At 46.2% G+C, this 22,558-nt stretch overlaps 2 protein-coding genes across 6 annotated transcripts in view; one reads left to right on the plus strand and one right to left on the minus strand.

The window, feature by feature from the left end:
- LOC144121563 (kelch-like protein 17) overlaps positions 1-12,212 on the plus strand; it is a 74,267-nt gene extending 62,055 nt beyond the window's left edge. For 4 of the 5 annotated variants that reach the window (XM_077654838.1, XM_077654837.1, XM_077654836.1 and 1 more), the window contains 2 exons: positions 1,991-2,246; positions 2,747-12,212. In XM_077654838.1, the coding sequence (XP_077510964.1) occupies positions 1,991-2,246; positions 2,747-2,984 (494 nt within the window). In that variant the 3' untranslated portion in view covers positions 2,985-12,212. The remainder of the gene's footprint in view (positions 1-1,990; positions 2,247-2,746) is intronic. The other variant, XR_013312642.1, reaches the window with a different exon arrangement.
- A 2,983-nt stretch (positions 12,213-15,195) lies between these two features.
- LOC144121568 (uncharacterized) lies at positions 15,196-18,719 on the minus strand. Its single transcript, XM_077654843.1, has 2 exons — positions 17,867-18,719; positions 15,196-16,441 (listed from the first exon to the last, which is right to left on the minus strand). Exons 1-2 carry the CDS (start codon positions 18,602-18,604, stop codon positions 16,064-16,066), a joined length of 1,116 nt encoding a protein of 371 aa, XP_077510969.1. The 5' UTR covers positions 18,605-18,719; the 3' UTR covers positions 15,196-16,063.
- Positions 18,720-22,558: the final 3,839 nt, after the last annotated feature.

The following is a 22,558-nucleotide window of genomic DNA, read 5'->3' on the forward strand; positions in this document are numbered from 1 at the left end:
TCACTCTGCCGATGGCAGAGCGGCAAGCCACCACGGGACTGTCTGAGAGGTACTCCACGCGTTGGTTGACTCCTACCTTCAGGGTTGAGTTTAAAAAAAAAAAGCCGGAGCTGGGACGTTTAATCCGATTTAAATTAGGGAAATCAGCTGCACAGGATAATAATAATTCGAAGTTTCTCAGAATGCTCGGAACGGGTAGATAGAGTTCCTGTGGTAAAAGGACATGTTCAGATTCCTCTTTAGTGCACCTTTAATGCTACATGACAGCAGTCATTGAAGGGCCACAGAAAGGGGTGTTCTGGCTTGGCTGTAAAATGCTTGCACTATGTGAAGTACAGGCCACCAAGCATCCATGCCGCGTACGAGACCTCAAAAGCGAGTGGGAAATTTACAACATATTTTTAAAAATTCCCGCTTTCGCACCTCGCGGCAGTGCGGTGCCGGGCTTTCACGCGAAACCTGGCATACAACGTCACGTCTTGCAAGTGACGTCACCAGCCGGGGATAATCATTGGTTCACTGCGCCAAATTCTTTCAGACGTCGTGCAGCTAGCACAGCCACGGCCACTCCGCTTGCGCCAGCAGCCGGAGGAAGTAGGGAAGGGGCCGAGTGGGTGCATTTTGGCGAGCGAAAATTGATGAGAGGAGGGGGAAAGGCGAGAAGACGCGGAAGTTCAAATTTTGACTGTATATAATTCATCTTCCACAAAACACATTTAAAAATTCTTGCTGTTAGATATTTGTGAAGTAGCGTTCTTTAACATCTCCTTTCTGAGGCCCTTTATGCTTCTTTGTCATGTTACTGTGATGTTACTTTTTTTCACTGTACATGATTATGGCATTCAAAGAACTTGTAAATAAGGCACTACAGTCTATAAAATAAAGTGTATTACTATTATTACTACATGAATTCCCCTCTCTTATTAAATGACCAGTAGGCCTCACAGGTGTGTAGGCCTCACAAGCTGAAAACAATGAACTACGTGTATGATACTCGAAATTTTCGAAGTGTTCGTCGAAAGTAGTCGGCTCGCAATCAGTTTGTATTATTCGTATTCGCTTTGCAACAAAAAATTTTCTGTTCGCACATCTCTGGTTATGACCACTTCTCATTTGTTTCTATGGGCAGTAGATTTCTAACGGCAGTGAATGGCAGTGTATTACGTGAAAATGATACCCTGGCAAATACTGCTGATAATCACATAGGCCTTACAGGCGATGCACTGTGCACTATTACATCTAAATTTTTCAGTTATGATGTGCTGCTGCAAGAAGGGCTCAAAGTTGCATGTAAACCCCAGAAAAGCTTTCTGTTGCAGCTGTTGCTGTATGTATGCATTTACACTTGCAAGTTACGAAGGGCATGTGTGCCAGCTGTGATTTTTGATCGAGGAGCCTATTGACAGTAGCGATGGTCGCACTTGCAAGCATGACCTGTGCAGGTCGCTTTCTAGTCAAATAAAACTCTGGATGACAGTTGTTGGTCTTGGCTGTTTCCGACAACAAGACAGATACGGAGAAAGTTTTGCATCACTTCTAAGGCTCTGATGATTGGTTTTATGAGTTTGCAACTCAGGGTCGCAAGGTTGGAAAGTTGAGTACCATGTGGCCTTCCTGCGGCAGTCTATTTTCGACAAAAATAGTCTCATAACCTCTGAAACTCTTAAATGTAAATGCATCTGTGAATACACATGGAAAATCAAGTAGCGGGCAAACTGCTCAATTTCTCTGCCTTGCAACTCCGAGTCAAAAACTGCTTAACTAATTGTTGGTGAGACAACTCGGGAAAGCAACCTGCAGGTCACATTGCCGTTGTCAACCTGCTCCTTAGTCGAAAGTTGCTGCCGTTCACACGCCCTTCATAACTTGCAAGTGTGAATGCGCCTGAAAGCTGCGTGCCCTTATTTAGCATAAATATTAAGCTGCCATAGCCACTGCTTCCATTGAGCATGGACACCCATAATGAATGCGTACCCCATCACACACGCAGAGGACTGCATATATGCGGTGGGCGGCCATGACGGCGCTAACTACCAGTCGTCGGTGGAGCGACTGGACCCGCGGGAGGGCCGCTGGCGGCTGCTGCCGTCGATGCACAGCCGGCGCAACAGCTGCGGGGTGGCCGTCCTTGACCGGGCCCTCTACGCGGTGGGCGGCAATGACGGCAGCCTCTGCCTCAGCAGCGCCGAGCGCTTTGACCTGGCCGCCAACATGTGGGACCACGTGGGCTCCATGCATTCGCGCAGGTATGGAAGCAACAGCCGCCTTGAGAACCGACTGCTGCGACCTTGTGCTGATTGTTCCTGACCCTTCCGTCACCATCATCATTGACTCAGCTGCGCATACGCTACGGCAGAGGCCTCTTGCACTGGTCTCCTATTAAACCTGCCCTGTTCTAGTTGCGGCCACGTTGTCTTGACAAACATCCTGACCTCATCCGTCCACGTGACTCTGCCCCATCTTCTATGTTTGCCTTTTTTGGGAATCCACTCTGCCCAAAGCTGTTATCTTCTCTTCGCACTGCATTCCCTGCCCATGTCCATTTCCTCTTGATTTCGATTAGGGTATAATTAGCCTACATACATTTGTTCCTTTACCCACCCTGTTCCCATACTGTCCCTAAATGTTGCACCGATCATTTTTCTTTGCGTAGATCGCTGTGATATCCTCAATTTAATTTCATGCCTTGTCAAGACACTAGTGTTAGGCCCTCTCTAAACAGAGGCCTCATGTCCGTTTCGTGCAGGACAACTCACGAGGTGGTCCAAGCCGACGGCTTCCTGTATGCCGTCGGTGGCAACGACGGCAGCTCAAGCCTCAACACTGTTGAGCGCTACGACCCACGACACAACAAGTGGATGCTCGTCACTGCCATGATGCTCCGGCGGAGCAGTGTAGGTGCTGCTGTGCTGGACTGCCCCGTGCTGGAGCGCGGCAACTCAACATCGTTTGCTTCCGTCATCGGTGCCACCTCTGAGCCCTGAGGCACAAGGCCGCAGCAGCATCTGGACTGTCATGCTTTGGGAGTGTTGCCTCCACTCTTTCTTTATTTTCCTAGAGTCAATGTTCTTGCACATTGTTCACTGCCTTTTCCAAGTCAAGCTGCAGCAGCGATGCGATGTGGAGGTGGTGTGGCACTGCCCTCTGCGCGCTCCTTTGAGTGCGGAGAGCTTTCTCAATCGGGGTGCTTAGAACATTGATGTGTCACTTTTTTTTTTTTCAGTCTCATATATCATCACATGTGATCATTCTGCGTGTTCCACATTACAGAATCCTGTCATGCACTTTTTCTGCAGGGGGCCCTGTTTACACTTCAGAGCAGGTAAATGCCTTGCAGGGTGTGTCAGTTGTTTTGGCATGCAGTGAGTGTACAGCCGTTAGCAGTGTCAAAGAGTGGTTGCACAATAACTGAGAAGAGATGCTTCACACGCCTTGTGAATGCTTTCTTCTGTGTAGTTTTGCCTAGAGGCACGTTCTTGCACTGGTGTAGTGTGGTCACCTTGCACTTGGTGTGTGTTTCAAATATGCATCTGTGCGTTCTCACGGCAAAGTGTACGATGAAGCCGATGCCCATTTCCTATTGTCAGGACTAGTACAGGGGAGGTGCCTGGTGAGTGAGCACGTTGACAGTTAAACAGCCAACAGGGATTTTTCTTGGCTCTTAATGAGGGTGAGCTTCGAGTGAGGTACTCTCAGAGAATGAGATTGTTCACTGCTCTGGCGCTGGAATAGTTGCATTATTCAGTCTTTATACATGACAACCTGTGTTAGCAAAGTGTTTTTTAGATTTATACCTAATCTTGGTTCACGTGAATGAAAAAAAATTTTTTTTTTTTTGTCATCCTCCATTTTTTTCTAGCGTCTCCAGGTAATTCCTGCTAGGGTTGTCAGTGATGACTAAAAATTCTTTTTTATTATTACTGATTAATTCACATTTGGAGTTTCATGAGAGACCTGAGGAGACAAGAAATCTCAGTTGAAAGAAAAGTTTGCAGTATAGTGCACATAATATTATTTGTTGCGACTACAGCAAATTTATGCAGCATTGTTGTAATGTGGCACTGTTGCTTTCTTTTCTTTACTTTCTGTTGTTCTTACTTTTCTGCTTCAGCAGTATACTGTGCATTGCCTGGACTATTTTTTTTTTTTTTTGCATTAGTAATTCTGTGTTGGAACATTTCTTACATTCCATTTCAACCTAGTTTTATTTTTTTTTGTGCCCTGGAATAATGTGAAGACAATTATTCTGGCATGTGCTTGCTGTTCCAACACATGTGAACATTGTTGTTCAACCTTCCTATTTTTTCTGTACATACTCACTTTACATATGCATCATTAAAGTTGGCATCTTTCCTTTGCTTGAGAGGCAGCAAAGCTTTCCTATTCAAAATCTTGCTGTGCTGGCCATGTAATCATACAGCATTGATTGCAGTCCCAAAGGAATCTAGACAAGCGCAGTGTGTTTCCTGAACCACTTTCTGTTTGTTCCACATTTAGAAGCTGGCCGAGCAAAATGTACACGATTGATCTGCTTTCATGAAATCTGTTTGCAGCAACCTCATGGTTAGCATTTGCAGGGGCGGAAAATCTTTATGCAGTGCTGCCCTCGTAGCAATTATAGCTTATTGGCAGTTGTTTCACATAATCTCTGTTTCTATACATACTACTCTTATACTTCTCCTATCATGGCAAGATTAAGTTAAGAGCAATGTTGGTGAACATTGCATTAACTTACAAGTGCTAACTAGAAAAAAAGATCCGAACTGACATCTCGGTACCTGAACACAGTATAAGCATATGGATTCATAGGAAATGTACAGTGATGAGTATTTAGTGAGACTCTTGCTATCTGTTCTTTACTGTTTGTGCCATGCTCAGTTCAGTTTCCCCCTCCATTCAGGTCGTGGTTCATTTGAATTGAAATTACGCTGAACTGCGCGCATTTACCATGGATTACTTTGAATTAGCTCAAAGCTTCTTTTGTAATGTCATGATTGATAACACAATGTTGCAGCCTTAGAAATGTTGTGGCCGTCGTGTGCTGGGGTCTAGCTTTTCTTAGGACTTTGATTGGTTGGTACATGATCTTTTAGAAATGTTACGTGATAAATTGACAAATTTCCTGTGAATGTCAATTTAGTGCACAACACTTACAAAATAGCTTTTCTGCAGCTCATTTGTCAAAAAGCTCTTGTCAAAACCTCCACATATGATCCATATTAGTGCCCCATATATATCCATATGATCCACTGTGTAGACCACTTATAAAGCATGGTGGGGGGGGCCGCGAAAATCCGTAACTTGTAAAAACAGCATGTAGAGCAGATGTTACACCCGTTAATATAAGAAAACACAAATTTGACAGTGCAGTGGTCCACATGAAGGTATCTGGCATTAATATGGGTGATGAATAAAAACGGAAGGCTCTAAATGGCAGTTGTGCGTGCAGCTATTTTAGCATGAAATTGGCATTGTGCAGATTTCGGGGAGCAAATCCAACAGCAGCGAACTGTGTGTCATATTCATACTCGAATTAAAACTTGTTCATTCAAGGAGTGATCAGGACTATTTCAGTGATGGCCCTAAAGGTTTTGGGTAGTCTAGAGGCCTGAGTGGTTGCTATCAGTTTGTTGGTTAATTAAGCCACAAAGGAGTGCCAGTGTTCATTTCTTATGAGGGTATCTTTATTACATCTGGTTTGATGCAACTAAGCCTAATTGCCTGATATCGCATGTGATGCTGCCACTGTCATCATTTTTTATTTACTGCAAACATAATCTCTACTGCAAAAGGGTTCAGTTTTCTCTTTTAGATAGTATGCATAACAATTAGATGCACTAAAAACGACCAAGTTCTTCTTCACTCAAAGATTGATACCAGAATGTGCAGTAATGCGGCAATAACTGGATGGAGCCGTGGCAAACTGCATAGAGCACGGCACAGATGCCTGCCACGGCCACCAGCACAGTGGTCCTTATCCTCGTAGCATGCCTGGAGTGTGACGTAGTGTGACCTGCGTGCATATGATCAGTAGACTCACCACTGCTCCTGCTGTGCACAAGGAGGAGACTACAACCAACGACAAAACTAACTCGAGCAGTGAAGTGCAGTCCCAGGAGCATAGATACGTCCTCTTTTGTGAAACTGGCATTCCCCGTGACATGTTCGTGATGTGTTTGCAACGTGTTCGTGACGATTTGCTTGGCGTCCGTGCGACACACATCATGGATGCAGTGGAACCATTTCCCTTTCACTGTGGACCGAGTGTTGTGTTTGAATGTTTGCAATGAGGTGGGCTCTTGTTTGTGGTTTGGCTGGAGCGAGGTCTTTGAAATTGGAGCAAGCTGCTAGATCACAGGTGCCCTATGCAAAGATATGGTATAACCTGTTAAGTCACTCCGACTTCTGCGGGACAGCACATGAGTGGCCTTACTTTAGTTTGCAGCTAACCAAAAATATAGCACCACCCTCGGACACTGTCAACAGCTAGGGTAAGCAAAACTGAATGCTGGGTTGTACAGCGATGTGTGCGGATGAACGCATGTGTATTGTCTGCAAGAGTTGCAGTACTTGGCACAACTGCAAGATAAAGAAAAAGGGTACCATTTCGTTGCGTACCAAACACTTTTTGCCTCAAACAGCCACGAAAGTGTGCAATGTTAAGATACGTGCATTAAGCAGCTCTAACTTTGGGTTTGTCTGTCTGAGGTCATGTAGTGAATTGTATCTGGACACCAGCAACCAACAAAAGGGCAGCAGGGAGTGAGCCTACTTTGACATTCTCGTTGAGGATTTTCATGTACAAGCATGCGTGCATATATTTGAGGTGCTGCATACAAATGACTAAGCTTGGTGGCATGACTTTTCAGCACGTTCAAGTGACTTGGCATCCAGCTAGGCTCTGGTCACCTGGTCTCACACGTGCAGTTGAATGTTCTGGCTGCTGTCATGGCATTTGGTGCAAGAAGGAAACGTTAAGGCAGTGGCAATTTTCTGGAACCTAATAGTACGCCTCTAAAAGGCCTAGTGTAGATTTTCTTGCAAAACTCTGCATACAGGTTTTGATTAACGCTGTTGGTGAAATGATTTTTGTGCAGCAGCTGTACATCTCATTTGTTCGATAGTAGAGGTAGTAGTGGAGGTAGAAGTAGCAAAGGTTCACACATAACAATACACCTTTCACTGATGATGCCGCATTTCCTACCTTGACTACAATATGCAACTCTGTCGCCGTGGTTTTGAATGTCAAACAGGTGTGTCTTATCTAGCGAAGACCGCCTCTTTCCTTGTGTGCTGTTGCTTGTTTTCTCTGTGCTTAAAGTTCTTTGCAAGCCAGTCTTAGTTCTTTATACCCTTGCAACATGCGGTGCTTGATGCAAATGCACTCACTTTCACTGCCAGCATTCTGGATTTAAGACAAAATGCGTGCTGATATAATAATGTGACTTACATTTCTCTGCATTTTAGACTGGCTGCAAGCCAAATGAAGTGCTTTTGTCCTTTTTATAAGCTCGCCACCTTGGCCTTGAAAGCGGGAGAAATTGACATCTAGTAGAGGCTCATTCACTTGCCTACCTTGGCCGACGAATCAAATTCAGCCACCTTTTTACAGCAGACCTTCTTTCTCGTTTCTACAGCGGCATGTGCTGCCATCTACAAGCAATCTGTAGAGACCATTTTCTTGTCTAGTTCATCGCATGCAGCAGCACTGGTGCAGTATTACAATGTAGACTAAGCAAACGCTGTTCTTTCAATGAACCACAGGTTGTGATGCTTTTTTCGACTTCTTGGGGTCTTTGTAGAGCTGCTTCTTGTCGGTATTGTTTTACACCTTATTTCTATGAGGTGTGTGGCCTTTGAGGTATGTGTGTACATGGTAAATTATGATGCATGGTAAGTTATACTTGTTTAAGGCAGTTGTTGGAGAATGGCGGTCAATATGACTTGACCACTGGGGCATCTGCATTTGTTTCTTTCCTGAAATCCCTCTCTGCAAGGTTTGGGTCCCACATCTTACGTGGCCTGTGTTGATTGTGGGCAGTGTGTCTAGTCACGTTTCTCAATGTTGAGGCTGCTGGCATTTAAAAATAAGTTTGTTGAATTCCATTGCTGCAGGCATGTTGATACTATCCACTGCTACTGCAGTTGTGGTAATGCGCTTTAATACCTTGAAGCACTAGTCCGGGTTTTCACTTGGGACATGGTTTCTTGATGGTTGAAGACTTCGACTGAAGCTACTGATGGCCGTGTCTCAAAAGCAGTGCGTGTACATCCGCTTTTTAAGGCTGTGTAAGCATGCACACAAGGCACTTGTGTTGGCTAGTTAAGTTGACTGGCCGACAACTCTTGTCTTTGGCTTGTCTAAGACAAAAGCCAAGTGTCTGAGGCTTGTAATATCAATAACAAGAAACTGGATGTGTCAGGAGCCTTAACTCCGTAAGAAGTGTGTAGTTGAAATGCATACTGTTGCTTATTTTATTTTTTGGCCCCATGGCTCATTTCTGCAGTTTCCTTCTACGCTTGTTTTTATTTTCATCTTAACACTCTACCGTGTTGTCGTGGAGAATCCTCAAAACATGTCATTGTTTTATTTCTGATGAAACAAAAGGAAAATTGGACATACTAGCATTTGCCCCGCCGCGGTGGCTCAGTGGTTAGGGCGCTCTACTACTGATCCGGAGTTCCCGGGTTTGAACCCGACCGCGGCGGCTGCGTTTTTATGGAGGAAAAACGCTAAGGCGCCCGTGTGCTGTGCGATGTCAGTGCACGTTAAAGATCCCCAGGTGGTCGAAATTATTCCGGAGCCCTCCACTACGGACCTATTCGTTCCTATCTTCTTTCACTCCCTCCTTTATCCCTTCCCTTACGGCGCGGTTCAGGTGTCCAAGGATATATGAGACAGATACTGCGCCATTTCCATTCCACCAAAAACCAATTATTATTATTATTATTATTACTAGCATTTCATAAATACACTCGGATGAAGGCACTAACATATGGAATTAATGGAGAACACGACATGTGCTACAGTGGTGTCTGGGCGCACACTGCACTGGATGTGTGCCCTTGTAGTTTTCAGCATGCTGACCATCCTGAGAGGAGAAGTCCGAACCGAAGAAAATGAGTGTCGATTTAGGGGCAGCTTAATGGCTGCAAACTGTTTGCTGTGTCTGCTCCGAGACAAGCATTGAATGGTTGACAGCAGTGGTTGTTTTCTGCTGAGAGACAAACTGAATGTTGACTCCAATGGTTTTGGCGATTGAGTGAAATTAGCGTGCAAGACTTGTTCAGTGTCTGCTGAGTTTTTCACACGCTTGCTTCCAGTGAGCACGCTTCCTTCACATGTGCGAATTTCGGTTAGCTGTATTCCCGGAAGTTGTGAAAGCGTGATCAGCACACTCGTCAAGGTACCAGAGGTGATGTAGACACTACAGGCTTGTACCAAACTGAGCATTATTGCGGTCTATGCTTTATTCATGTGTGTCGTTATATCCAGTGGCTGTGATAGAGGTTCACCTAATGTCTGCTGTTGTGTGTGTGTTTGTGTGTATCCTTGAAATATGGCTGGGAAAGAAGCAATCTTATCACGCTTTGCTGTATTCACTCAAGAGTGCATGTCTTCGTGCTGCACTCTGAGGAAGACACTTGCGCAAAGCTCGCAGTTTCTGCACGTGTCTGTGTCGTGTGATGGTTTTAAGGACAAAGATGTATTGTTTTCCACGCAGTGTGTCGGAGGATGTCAGACTGCTCGCTTGGATGTGTTGCTGTTCAGAACGTGAAAAGGAAAGTCAATTGGTGTAGTAGACATACTTTTTTTTTTCACACATTCTGAATGGGAACAACAGAGGCTTATTAGGCAGCTTGTAGAAGCAATGGAGCCCCTGTTTGTTGACATGTACTGCACTTTGCGTGTTTTGTACTAAGCCCGGTGATGGTATTACTAGCATTGTCCCTTTGTGTCTGTAGACTGCATGTGCAATGTGTGCGTTTGTGTAGAGTTGTGTACTCTCCGCTCGTGACAGGTTTTACCAACAAAACTCCTGCTCATGTCACATATTCTCCAATGTTCTGTGGCATAGCATGCTGCAGGCTATAAGCTTTAGGGATTTTGTGAAGGCTTGTGATGCTTTTTGCGCAGAGCAGCTTTAACAGAAGATGCCCTGTATGATTTTCATAAAAGTTGCTTCAGTTCAGCCGCACTAGCCACGCTGGCTCGCAACAGTGCAGTTCTGGCTGAAATTCTGGACATTGCACGTGTGGAGATTGAACGGACCAAATGTGAAGCTGCTCGACGTGCCCAGTCTGGTCAGCTATGGCTACTGCCACTGTGGTATGCAAGTGTCCACTGTACAGTGTTTCAACCCCATTCGGTTTTTGTATCTCTGCAAGCTTTTTGCACAGCGGAGGTATACATAAAGAATTATGAATGAAAGTTGGAGTCTGTTGTCAGGCCATGTGTGTATATCCTGTGATGAGGAAAAGGCAGGCCAGTAATGCTGGAAGATTTTTTCTTTGAGTCAGTATTCGCTATGCTGCATACATCTGTAGCCACAACTAACTGTACACCATATTGAACTTGCAGCAGTGAACTTAACAGCTCAAACATGAACAAGTGTGAGGGAGCCTCAATTTACTGAAGAATGTTTCGACTTAGGAGCCATCTTCTTCTGGGCCCAGACAAAGACAAGTCAGCGATTTGATGCTCTCCTTCATCACCCTGTTCAAACTTGCACTGTCAGCACTTCCACCTTTGCAACTCTTTGGTGAACATAAGCTGTTGATAAGAAAAAGTGATAAGTTATGTGTGAGCAGTTCATCAGATTTTTATTGATACTTGCATTTTCGTTAAATAGGTTTTATATGTTAGGTAAAAATTTGGCACCTTGGTGCAGATCGAGCAGTCTTAGCTTTGGAATACAATAACCAGCTTTTTTTTTTTCATTTAATTCGTTTTGTGATGGGCTGTTTCATTTCTTGTTCTAGTTTCTAGTCAACAGACATAATGGACTAATTTAATATGCTTCAACTTTATGACTGAAAACAGCCTACCTCTTTTAGTGTAATCAAAATGTGAGGACTGCCGTCTATTATATCACTGCCATCTTCATGTAAATTGCGTCTCTGTTGAATCAGCCCACAAGCTTGACCTATGCCCACTTTATTATGCTGTAGCCTCCAATTTATGCTCAAATGTGAGCCTGCAATCAGAGCAACTTTTGTGATATCAGTCACCTTGCAAACAGCTGCTGATTTTTGCCACAAGTTTCTTTGCGTTTACTTGATCGCTCAATGCAATGCTTATGCAGAGCACCAGCAAATGCTAAAATGAAGCCATCCCACAAGCTATAGGGACTGAATGGAGTCCTGAGGCTGTTTTAATGCTAAGGCACGGGACTGCAGTTGAAACAAGAATGCGCCGATTACCACATCACTCGGAACAGCTCAGTAAGAATAACTGTGTAGTCCCTCATTTCCCCTCCTCCACAAATGATTAGATTCAACACATCATGCCAGAAATGTCTCACGAAAACTGTGTTGTGCATCTAGTTCCTACAGTACTGAAGTGAAATCGACATCTTATTAGGGTACAAGACAACGGGCAGTGAAGATATGTGAACAAGACGTGGTCTTGTGTTCTTGGACAACGGAGATCCACACAGTGTTCGCATGCTCAGATCTTCCAGCGTTGCCAGATGCAAAGCTTTTAAATGGAGGGAAATATTTGGGCATCTTTTTCATTGTGGGCTGTGCAGCTATGGACAGTTCTAAGCAGCATGAACTTTTGAGTGCAGACTTCAGCGTTTGTCCTGTAAGCCTCCGTGAAAATTCCTTTGGTTGTCTGTGATGAGGTTATGTTGGCTGCTTCAACCATGCAGTGGCATGAAGAGGTGCATCATTGCAATGTGATGAACATTCTCACTGTTATGTGCATGGTTCAGTTTTAAGACTAACAACCTTTCAAATGCACAGCTCTAGTTCCGATGTCAACATGCCACATGTGCCCGGTGTTTTGGGAAATCATTGACACTCAAACTTTCAGTGTTTGTTTCACCCGGTCCACGATGTACAAAGTTTGTATTGCAACCCTGGAATGAAAGTGTGTGTGCTCTTTTCAGTATTTATAAAAAGACATGACTGCCGTTTTTGACGCCAGCAGACACTGATCGACTTGATTTGGATGAATAAACTTACCCTAATTGTGATCCAAAACCTTCATATGCATTCTGTGTTACTTTGCATCATTTCAATACGAAGGACAGCACAGAGGCAAGCTACAGGTCTGGGCGGTGGCGATGAAAATGCTCGCTGCTTGCATAGTTGTTTATAATAATGCATTAATTGCAATAGTATTCACTTCGGCATGGATCGCCTGGTATGTGGCCAAACCTAGTCTTTTTACCTAACACTAGCAGATCAGGTCCTCAGTGCCATAAATGGAGAACATTGCAATACTAAGCCCTGGATACTTCTTCCCTGCACCCTCAACCTTCTTTCACTCAAGAAATTAAGATTATTACGTGGTATTATTGTACCACCATGTCAATCATGCATCCTGCTACGCTTGCAGAGGCACGCGCAATATACATGCTCGAAGTACTCTCGAAAGGAGTGAACTCTCAAACAGCCTGTAAGCATACTCTTCGATAGCAGGATCGGGATGCCTTCGCTGACGTGAATTGAAGATGCTCCCACGAAACCACGTGTTCTAACGAGCAGACTGTTGTCTCTACTACTACCGTCTAGATGTTTAAGGTATGCAAGGCTCTGCTTCAAGTGTATGAGCACACGGATTTGCTACACTGTCTGCGGAATGCACGGCGAGCACTGTGGTAAATCGCATGTATTTCCAAGTGTAAAGGTGTATGCTCACAAGCTAAGGAAGATGCATTGTAACCTCGGAGCTCTTGTGCGACAGTAGGATCATCAAATTTTGTGAGTTCTGCAAGTGATAGCTCTGCAACTGTTAACACAAGTGTCTTCTATAGTACTAGCCAAGAACTTCAGTAGGCAGTTTCATGCCAGCCAAGGAGGTACAGTGCACAAGCTGAGTGAATGAGTTTGAAAAGTTCACTGGTGGCTGAAAAAATGTAAGTTGTCATTGCCATGCATCAGATTACCACCATCGGTGTGCTTTTGCACAAACACGGTTTGCCTCTACCACAAGTTTTCCATCTATCCAAACAGCTAGAGTTCTGCACACAAGTGCAATGTCCTAGGCCGCCGACGCGGCTCAGTAGCTATGGTGCTCGGCTGCTGGCCTGAAAGACGCGGTTTGATCCGGCCACGGCGGTCAAATTTCGATGGAAGCGAAATTCTAGAGGCCCATGTACTGTGCGATGTCATTGCAGAAGCCCAGGTGGTCGAAATTTCCTGACCCCTTCAATACGACATCCCTCATAGCCTGAGTCGCTTCGGGAGGTTAAACCCCATAAACTAAACATCATATACTTGGCCCCACAGCAGTGCTTCTCAGAGCGGCTTTGACACTGAGCAGTTGTCCCTTGAAAACAGATGCTCATGCGAGGCGATGCAGACCATTCAAGGTGATCTTGGTTGTGCGCATTAGAAGTGTGCTAGGCCAGGAGGACTTGCAGTTCCCGCAACACCCCCCCCCCCCCCCCGCGCAACTTTCAACAAACTGAAAATAAAACTGTAAACTAAACTCTGTATAAACAGTGCAAGAACAATGTACTTGTTTTCCATGCGGGAAGCTGCTCCAACATCATGGCATGGCTGAGCAAACACAGCCACTATCATTTACATAACATCAAATGTGAGTGGTTGATCAACTTTCGCCTGCAACAGCTTACATTGAAATAAACCAAAGGCTATGTTCAAGCCGTTCATGAAAAAGCCAAAGCTCTAAACTTGAACTAAAATATAAAAACTACACAATAAAAATACATTATATCATTATGCTGAAGGCTGTTAAGAATGGATGGAGGCCTCCAACCCGGGAGAATTTTCACAGGGAACCCCTCAGATTTTAAGACACGTCTTCAAAAAGGCACCTGCATGGAGCCAACATTGCGAGCGTCAACAGTGGAAAGATCTTCCCTTTTGTCTGAGGGAGGAAGGGTTTGCCGACCAGCACCCTTGGCAAGGCAGACGCTGCATTGTGTGACCACTCGGGGGTAAATTGCATCGTTGAGGGAAAAAAACCTTCTCCTCAGGCAAAACGGTGGTGGCGAAAGGAAGGTGTCGTAACTTTCCCATAGGGAACGGTGGCCCGACCTCTCTCTTCCCTAAAGTTACTAACGACAGTGGCATTCCCCTTCCATCTCCACAAAGCGCCTGGGTTCGAAGTTGTTCACCTTGCTGGACGCGGTACTTCTGATTAACCCTGGTCAACGACCAATGTAACCAAGGTCTGCTATACATGGTGCTGAACCTCCATCATCACCACTGAGCTGGGAGGCTGCGACAGTATTGAATGAAGCTGCTACTCGAAGAATGGGTGCTCTCCACCGGAACCTCTGCGAGAGGGCAATAGTGCTGCCTCCTGCGGTGGGCGGCTCCCAAAGTCATCTTGAATGATCTCTGACTGGCCATTGGTAAAGTAGAGAGATTTAGGGGTCTTGGGATCTCTGACTGTATTTAAGCAGCTGGACTGTTTAAGTGTAGTAGCTACTACATACTCCCGTAAATGCGTAAAGTAAGCCCTTAGTGTACTCTTCGCCTCGAAGCCCGTCCCTCCTAGTCGCACCACAAAAGCGGCTTTTTGATACAGGACCCCTGGACCTTGACCTGGCTGAGTCGACCCAGTCTAACCAAAGGCCCACTGCTTACAAGGCAGCTTCTGTGCTGATAACACAAAGGAGACAGTGTAAGAACTTGCAGAAAAAGGTTTGGTTTGCGGGAAGCGGTTGGTTCGAAACCCACCACTGGACACCCACCGTTAAAAATGGGTACAAGCCACCCCCGGCCTGGTGCCCGACTTCTTCAGGGGTGTGTGCTTGGAGGAGGCTCCGCAAACCCCGCTGCGCCCCCTCAGGGGCAAACCCAGTTTCGAACAACTCAAGCCTGCAAAGGTGGAGTGTTCCACTGCCAAGTGCAGAGTTCGACTCAAGGCTCGTGCGCTGACATCAGCGTACCCAGCGTAACCAGCGCTGACATCAGTGTTTAACACCAAGGTCCTTCTTCGTCAGAAACGATGACTGCTTTCTGGCTGTTCGATCTTGTGAGAAAAAGGACTGACTGGCCAAAGATTTTTATATCATTACACAAATCAATGCACAGCTTCTGAAAATGAAACTGTAAACTCTGTATAAACAGTGCAAGAACAATGTACTTAGAATGAACTTACTGACCTTACAATAAGATGATTACATCAGGGATAACTGGATTGCAACAAAGACTTGCACATTCGATGCTCGCTCTGTCAAGCAATGAAAAAATATGTCAAGCAAAGAAAAAATATGCAACCCGCACAGTGTGATTCTGCAAAGCCATACATGCCACCACAGCAGTTGTACAAGCCACGACTACTCATCTACTAACATTTGCTAATACAGTTCTCCCCACACCCATTGCTCACTACCTTCAACCACATTCTTTTTTATCACACTTGCCACGCTTCAAGATCACCAGTTATCTGTCCTGCCCAAGTGTAATTATCTCCAACTCTCATCTGACCTCTAACCCGCACTGCTCTCTCTTCTGTCACTCATACATATGCAGTTATAACACATGGACATTTTGCAGCTCGCTTGTGCAATGGGTCGGCACTGTAACTGTTGCACTGTGATATACTAGACAACACTGCACTCTACAAATGAATCTCGTAGGTGGCCTTCCAAGCAGGCTACCAACAACACATAGCCACTCAGGGAACAGTTCAAACACTGAACCATTTTGTACATCCCAGAAAAATCCCGGTAGCCCATACCATATCCAATGTGTGCATGCAATACACTGGCACCTCAACTGGCACATCATAACGCACCACAATAGTATCAGATCACAATGTTAACCAGTGCACCTTGGAGTCGCTTGACCGGACACCGCTGGCAAAAATAGCATATCATGGCCCTCATGCGGAATCACTCCCGTCCTGCTCGTTTTAATCCCTGCCTTCACGATCACGCAGTAAGATTTCTAGGAGCATGGCTATCTCAGGGTCCTCGATTCCTGGGCTCTCGCTTGGCAGTGGCTCGCCATGGTATGCCAGGAAGGCACTGAGCGAAATTGCTTCTCGAAAAGTCCGAATGTACCGAGTTGAACGGGGACAGCCACAGTCTGCTGGGCACCTCTCGTGTGACTCAGTGTTCTTGCCTTCTCTCAGCATCGCCAGCACCCTCACCAACCTTCTCCGCACCTTGGACACATCGTCCTGCTCGGACTCCGGAGTAGAGTCTTCATCTGGCGAGTGCCCGGAATCCGATATAAAGACTGTGCTCGCCGCGCTAACAGTACTCGCCGGTGAGCCTGGGTCACTTCTCTGAAACATGAAACAAAAACGGGGAAAGGGGCAGAGTGAAGTATGATAACTGTCAACGTTTGGTCGCAAGACAGGATGTTAACGGTCACAGATTCACGGTGATCTGTCATTATGTGAGCAGCACCAGGCACGTGCCCGTGCACTCACAGAGACCACTATAACAGTTCAGGTTCCCACAAAGTCTATGTGCCACAGACTTTACTCCAAATCTAAGGCATTAGCAAAACACAGGTAGTAGCATTGCAACAGTTGCAGCGTTCAACGAATTACGCAACAAAGCGTAAAACACTGAAATTTTTATGCAATCAGATACCGAGAAGAAAGTTAATCACATGCACCATCCATTCAATTACCTTTGTTCCTAGCAAAATATGAAAGTAGTGAAAACAACGGCAAAAACTGGTTTGGGTAGTTCTGAAAATTCAGTTTCTCGACTCATCAGGTGACTGGCTGTACAAGGTCACTGGAACTGGCAATCTGAACCAGTGCGAAATAAGCCAAGGTGTCCTTTCAACCAGAGAAAGCGAGGGCACATACACCGCACGGTTATCACAACCGCATAGGTATAACCAAGCACTTATTGACATGCAAGCACAGTTGTCTGACACACATGGCACCGTGTAGAGGTGGCAGCCCAGACAACACTCCAACACGTCTGCCCTTCGTTCCAAAACATTCAGGTGTAGTAGCCGAGAGTATCATGTGTGCCTCTGCTTCGTCAAGAGTTTATTCACCGTGCTGTTGTTATATCGTGAATCTGCATCAATTTGCCCACCTTTCTTCTTTAATCAGAAAGACAGACCCTTGTGCCTGTGATATTTAAGATATACTTCACGACACCAGCGAAATAAGGTGCATGATAAGTTGACTTGACCTCAGTACGCTTCTGCAACATCCCAACTGGAGCTCGCAAAAAGCAGCCCTAGAATAGCTGCAGTGACAACTCTGATAGATATTCTACAGTTCTGGCCTCAGTGCTAAACTGGGACCAATTTTTCATAGCAGCACAAATGCTCGAGCAGCCCTCAACTTATGCTTTTCACCTGGATTACTATGGTCAGGTGAACTTGCTGCAAATTTACATAATTGTAAACAATTACCAAATTTGCAAAATAACGAATTTAGTAACATTGCACAACAATTAGTAAAGACTGCATGCAACCATATCTACACTCTTTTGATTAAACAGGAGAGCAAGGGCATCTCATAAAACTGATGCAGTTTAGTAGCCACCTGCAACTTCACGCCAAGCAAGGCAGCTAACCTGCACAATGGTTGCCACGTATTAACCAGCCAGCAGATGCGCAGGTTACTGAAGCTGTTCAAATTGACAGCAATCGCGGCACTAGAAACTGCAAGTTCAAATGCAAACAGTGAATCAGCAGCAAATGTGAACATTTGCATCGGAAGTGAAAACAGACTCACATCATCCCTGTGCGCTTTCTTGGTAGCCACGACTGGATGGACTTCAGCAACACCTGGCATAGGACCAAGATTACGGAGAGCAGCCTCACTGTCGCTGTCCTCGACGATGCCGCCCGATGCCGCAGCCAGTAAGGGCGAGCTGCCTTGGTCTCCCGCCGATTCACTGCGCTGTTTTCCGGACGGAACGTTAACCTCATGAGGCGACTCGTACAGATGTTTCACGGGGAAGATATTTTTCAGATAATGTTCCTTCAGCGACTGCCATGAATGCTTGCCGGGCACGACACCAGCCGAGGCCATTTCTTTGTACACCGCATTGCCATGGACACGGACGCCTGGCTTCTTAGCTACGAACTCTGCAATCGCAATTTCTTCGCCAAGGGTGTATTCCCTTCTTGAGCGAATGGAACGGAGTCTTCGTGTCTTGGAGTCGCTTGCGTCCACCACGGCTGGCGCCATTGGTATTTTGAACTCTATGAGACGAAGTAGCTTGTCGCTTTTGGCACAAGCGCGAATGTAATTAGCAGAGAAGACAACATCGCTGCTGTCTGTAACAGTAACGCTGGACGGCACCAGTCGTATGGCATCAGGAACTTTTTCTGGCTGTACGAGAACGCCACCTCCGTACTCTATAAGCTCCCGTATCTCCTTGCGCTCCGAACAGGGCACCAAGGAGAACAACATGGGGCTACCATCCGCCTTCACGAACAGCGCTCGACTTCGCCGCCTTTTTGGCATGACTTCAAAGCACCTAACGTAGTTTTACAACCACAACAACCGTCAGCTCCCTGGTAAACGGTTAAGAAAGCCGCGTGACCGCGCGTGAGCTTTCGTCGGCTCATCGAAGTTCATGCTTTGGCCACGACCGGCTTTCGACCGGCTTTAAAGCCAGTCGTGGCTTTGGCGCCGTTCTCAAGTAGACTTGTTTTCCAGTATAGTGAACTATAAATACTATAATGCCTAGATTATACTGGCCAACAGTGCCAGTATGTGTATTCTAAGACCTCATGCATGTTTGTAAACAAACAAGGTGGCGCTGCAGTCGCTAGCGAGCTCATGGTAGGCAAAAGGTCGGGGAGTGGCGCCGCGGAAAGGTGTTGAGCGCGGGTTTTCAAGGCTTGTAGGCGCGTTTCCAGTTTCTGCGAATCATAGCAATGGTCGATGCTTCCAACTTAGTAATTTGTTGAAGTACACGAGCTCGCGTTAGCCACGTGTGGCCTATAAAGAGAAATAGTTTGCCACTGTGTTGTACAGTATTGTGCGTTTTTATCGCTGACACTTTCAAAAATTTCCCCGCCTCAACCGCTGGCTCGTTTGCGGTGAAACTGCACACAGAGCTTGCGTATTATGGTAACTTTTGTATCGTAGCAAGTTTGACAATGGTACTTACTTAGTTCAGGCGCACATGATGCGAAAACGTAAGCGTCTACGAGAGATCGGCGAGCCAAAACCCGCAGACGACGCTTTTTCGCTGAGAACCGGCAGTGGCGCCATCTGTTTTCGGCAGCGGAAAGCGTCACGACTAGGCTGCCCAGGCGAGCGTTGCAAGGAGCGCGGTCCCTTTGAATATGCCGTTCGGCATTTGCGTCTGCTTCAACTGAAGCGCTTACAACATTTTCGGCTAATTGAGCGGAAAAATATCAAAACAACTGATTTAAAGAGGCTTTACCTTAATAAAAATATTGTTCGATCTCTTCTTCTGCCGAGTGGCTTATCCAATTCAGCTCATTTCGTCTGCTTTCGGGACTCTCTGAAAGCATCGGAGGGTGACACCACGAAGTCCTGAGCTGCTGTTCTCGTTTAATTTCGTTGTGTGGTACGAACTTTTTATTCTTCACTGCTGTTTAGACGTCTTCGTTGCACTGTGTTGTGTGTTGAGCTGCGGTATGCCAACTTACAGTGCGAAAGAGAAAGCTGCGGCAGTGGTGTGGCTAATTTAGAGAAACTCAAAGCACTACGTCCGCAAACAATTTATGGTGCTGTTTCGTCGGCGGCCACCGTCTCACACAGCCGTTTCGGAATGGCGCCATAAGTTTGAAGACACTGGATCCGTGAATAGGCAAGCAAGAAAAGATAAAGGAAAGGGACACCGTGGAATCGGTGATGCGGTTGAGGGGGTCTTTGAAACCAACCCTCGTATGACATGCACCCGTGCTGGGCTTCTTTTCGGCGTAGCCCCATCGACGGTGAGCCGAACACTCCAGATTAAAGGATGGCGTCCGTACAGGGTGCGTGTACACTAGCACTTAAGCCCAGCAGACAAAGCCCAGCGGGTCTCATTATGTCGCTCAGAGCAGCAGAGACTGGCAGCAGATCCTGGACGCCTCGATTTTTTGATGTTCAGCGACGAGGCTGTTTTTCACCTGGACGGCCAAGTAAACCGGCAGTGCACACGTTTCTGGTCGAAAAACAATCCGCATTTCACTCACACCAGGCAGGGCCGTGAACTCGCCACGGACTGTTGTCTGGTGCGCAATTTGGCGAGAGGGAGTGGTCGGCCCGTTCTTCTTTGAGGACACTGTGACTGCTGACTCTTATCTGCGCCTGTTGAAGGAACGATTTCTGCCGGAGCTGGTGGAGTACCACATGCAGCAGCAGCTATGCATCTTCCAGCAAGATGGCGCCCCTGCTCACTACGCAAGCAAAGTTAGACAATGGCTCAATGAAGTATTTCCGGGCCGGTGGATGTGGCGTGGGTCGCCCAATATGTCTTGGTCACCGCGATCGCCAGACTTGACGCCGTGCGATTTTTTCGTGTGGGGATACATGAAATCGCGCGTCTACAGGGCTGGAAGCCTTCACAATGTTGAGCGTCTTCAGGAGCATATAAAAAAAGAATTCGACATGATAAGCGACGACATGAGAGCTGCAGTGTTCAGCGAATACGCTCACAGGCTGCAGCGATGCATAGACGCTGCAGGAGGCCACTTTGAGGGTTGATTGCTTTGCAGCCTGAACGTCTTTTACTTGCCAGCTTTCCAACCAATGCAGCTGCAAGGGTGAGTCGGTGGCAGATCATTCTAAAAACAGTTCAGGAAGATACGGACACATGGACGGAACGTACACACGAGCGTACGGCGTGTACTGCCAATAAATTAGTATTGTTTCTTTCAACAGCTCACACCATTCCCGTCCGACGACGGAACGTCCTGCGAGAAAAAGAGCCGTTCTTCCGGCCTAATGTGTGTATATCGTTTTAATAGGGCAAATGATGAGATACGCCTGGAATTGGTTTGTTTTTCAGTGCTATAATTTTAAAATACTTAAGATGAAGCAAATGCCGAACGGCATATTCAAAGGGCCCGCGCTCCTTGCAACGCTCGCCTGGGCGGCCTAGTCGTGAAGCTTTCCGCTGCCGAAAACAAATGGCGCCACTGTCGGTTCTAAGCGAAAAAGCGTCGTCGGCGGGTTTTGGCTCGCCGATCTCTCATAGACGCTTACGTTTTCGCATCATGTGCGCCTGAGCTAAGTAAGTAGCATTGTCAAACTTGCTACGATACAAAAGTTACCATAATACGCAAGCTCTGTGTGCAGTTTCACCGCAAATGAGCCAGCGGTTGAGGCGGGGAAATTTTTGAATGTGTCAGCGATAAAAACGCACAATACGGTATACTACTACTAATAATAATAATAATTGGTTTTTGGGGAAAGGAAATGGCGCAGTATCTGTCTCATATATCGTTGGACACCTGAACCGCGCCGTAAGGGAAGGGATTAGGGAGGGAGTGAAAGAAGAAAGGAAGAATGAGGTGCCATAGTGGAGGGCTCCGGAATAATTTCGCCCACCTGGGGATCTTTAACGTGCACTGACATGGCACAGCCCACGGGCGCCTTAGCGTTTTTCCTCCATAAAAACGCAGCCGACGCGGTCGGGTTCTGCGGTATACAGTATTGTGCGTTTTTATCGCGAATACTTTCAAAAGTTTCCCCGCCTCAACCGCTGGCTCATTTGCGATGAAACTGCACACAGAGCTTGCGTATTATGGTAACTTTTGTATCGTAGCAAGTTTAACGACGGTACTTACTTAGTTGAGCTGTGCATGATGCGAAAACGTAATCGTCTACGAAAATATCAGCGAACCAAAACCCGCGGACGGTTTTTTTTCCTTGAATGGCGGCAGTGGCGCCATCTGTTTTCGGCAGTGGAAAGCGTCGCGACAAGGCCACCGAGTCAAGCGTTGCAAACAATATTCTTTGAAAGGTAAAGCCTCGTTAAATCAGTTGTTCTGATATTTTTTCCGCACAATTAGCCGAAAATGTTGCAGGCGCTTCAGTTGAAGCAGACGAAACGGCCGGAACCGCATATTCAAAGGGTCCGCGCTTCTTGCAACGCTCGCCTCGGCGGCCTTGCCATGACGCTTTCGAGTGCCGAAAACAGATGGCGCAACTGCCGCCATTCAAGGAAAAAACATCGTCCGCGGGTTTTGGTTCGCTGATATTTTCGTAGACGATTACGTTTTCGCATCATGCACAGCTCAACTAAGTAAGTACCGTCGTTAAACTTGCTACGATACAAAAGTTACCATAATACGTTAGCTCTGTGTGCAGTTTCACCGCAAATGAGCTAGCGGTTGAGGCGGGGAAACTTTTGAAAGTCTTCGCGATAAAAACGCACAATACTGTATATGGTTAGTAGTAAACATATGTAGAAAGCGTTCCTGCCGTTTATTTATGCGCTAGGAATTGAATAAA

This window comes from Amblyomma americanum, chromosome 2, assembly GCF_052857255.1.
Source record: "Amblyomma americanum isolate KBUSLIRL-KWMA chromosome 2, ASM5285725v1, whole genome shotgun sequence".
Lineage (NCBI taxonomy): Eukaryota > Metazoa > Arthropoda > Arachnida > Ixodida > Ixodidae > Amblyomma > Amblyomma americanum.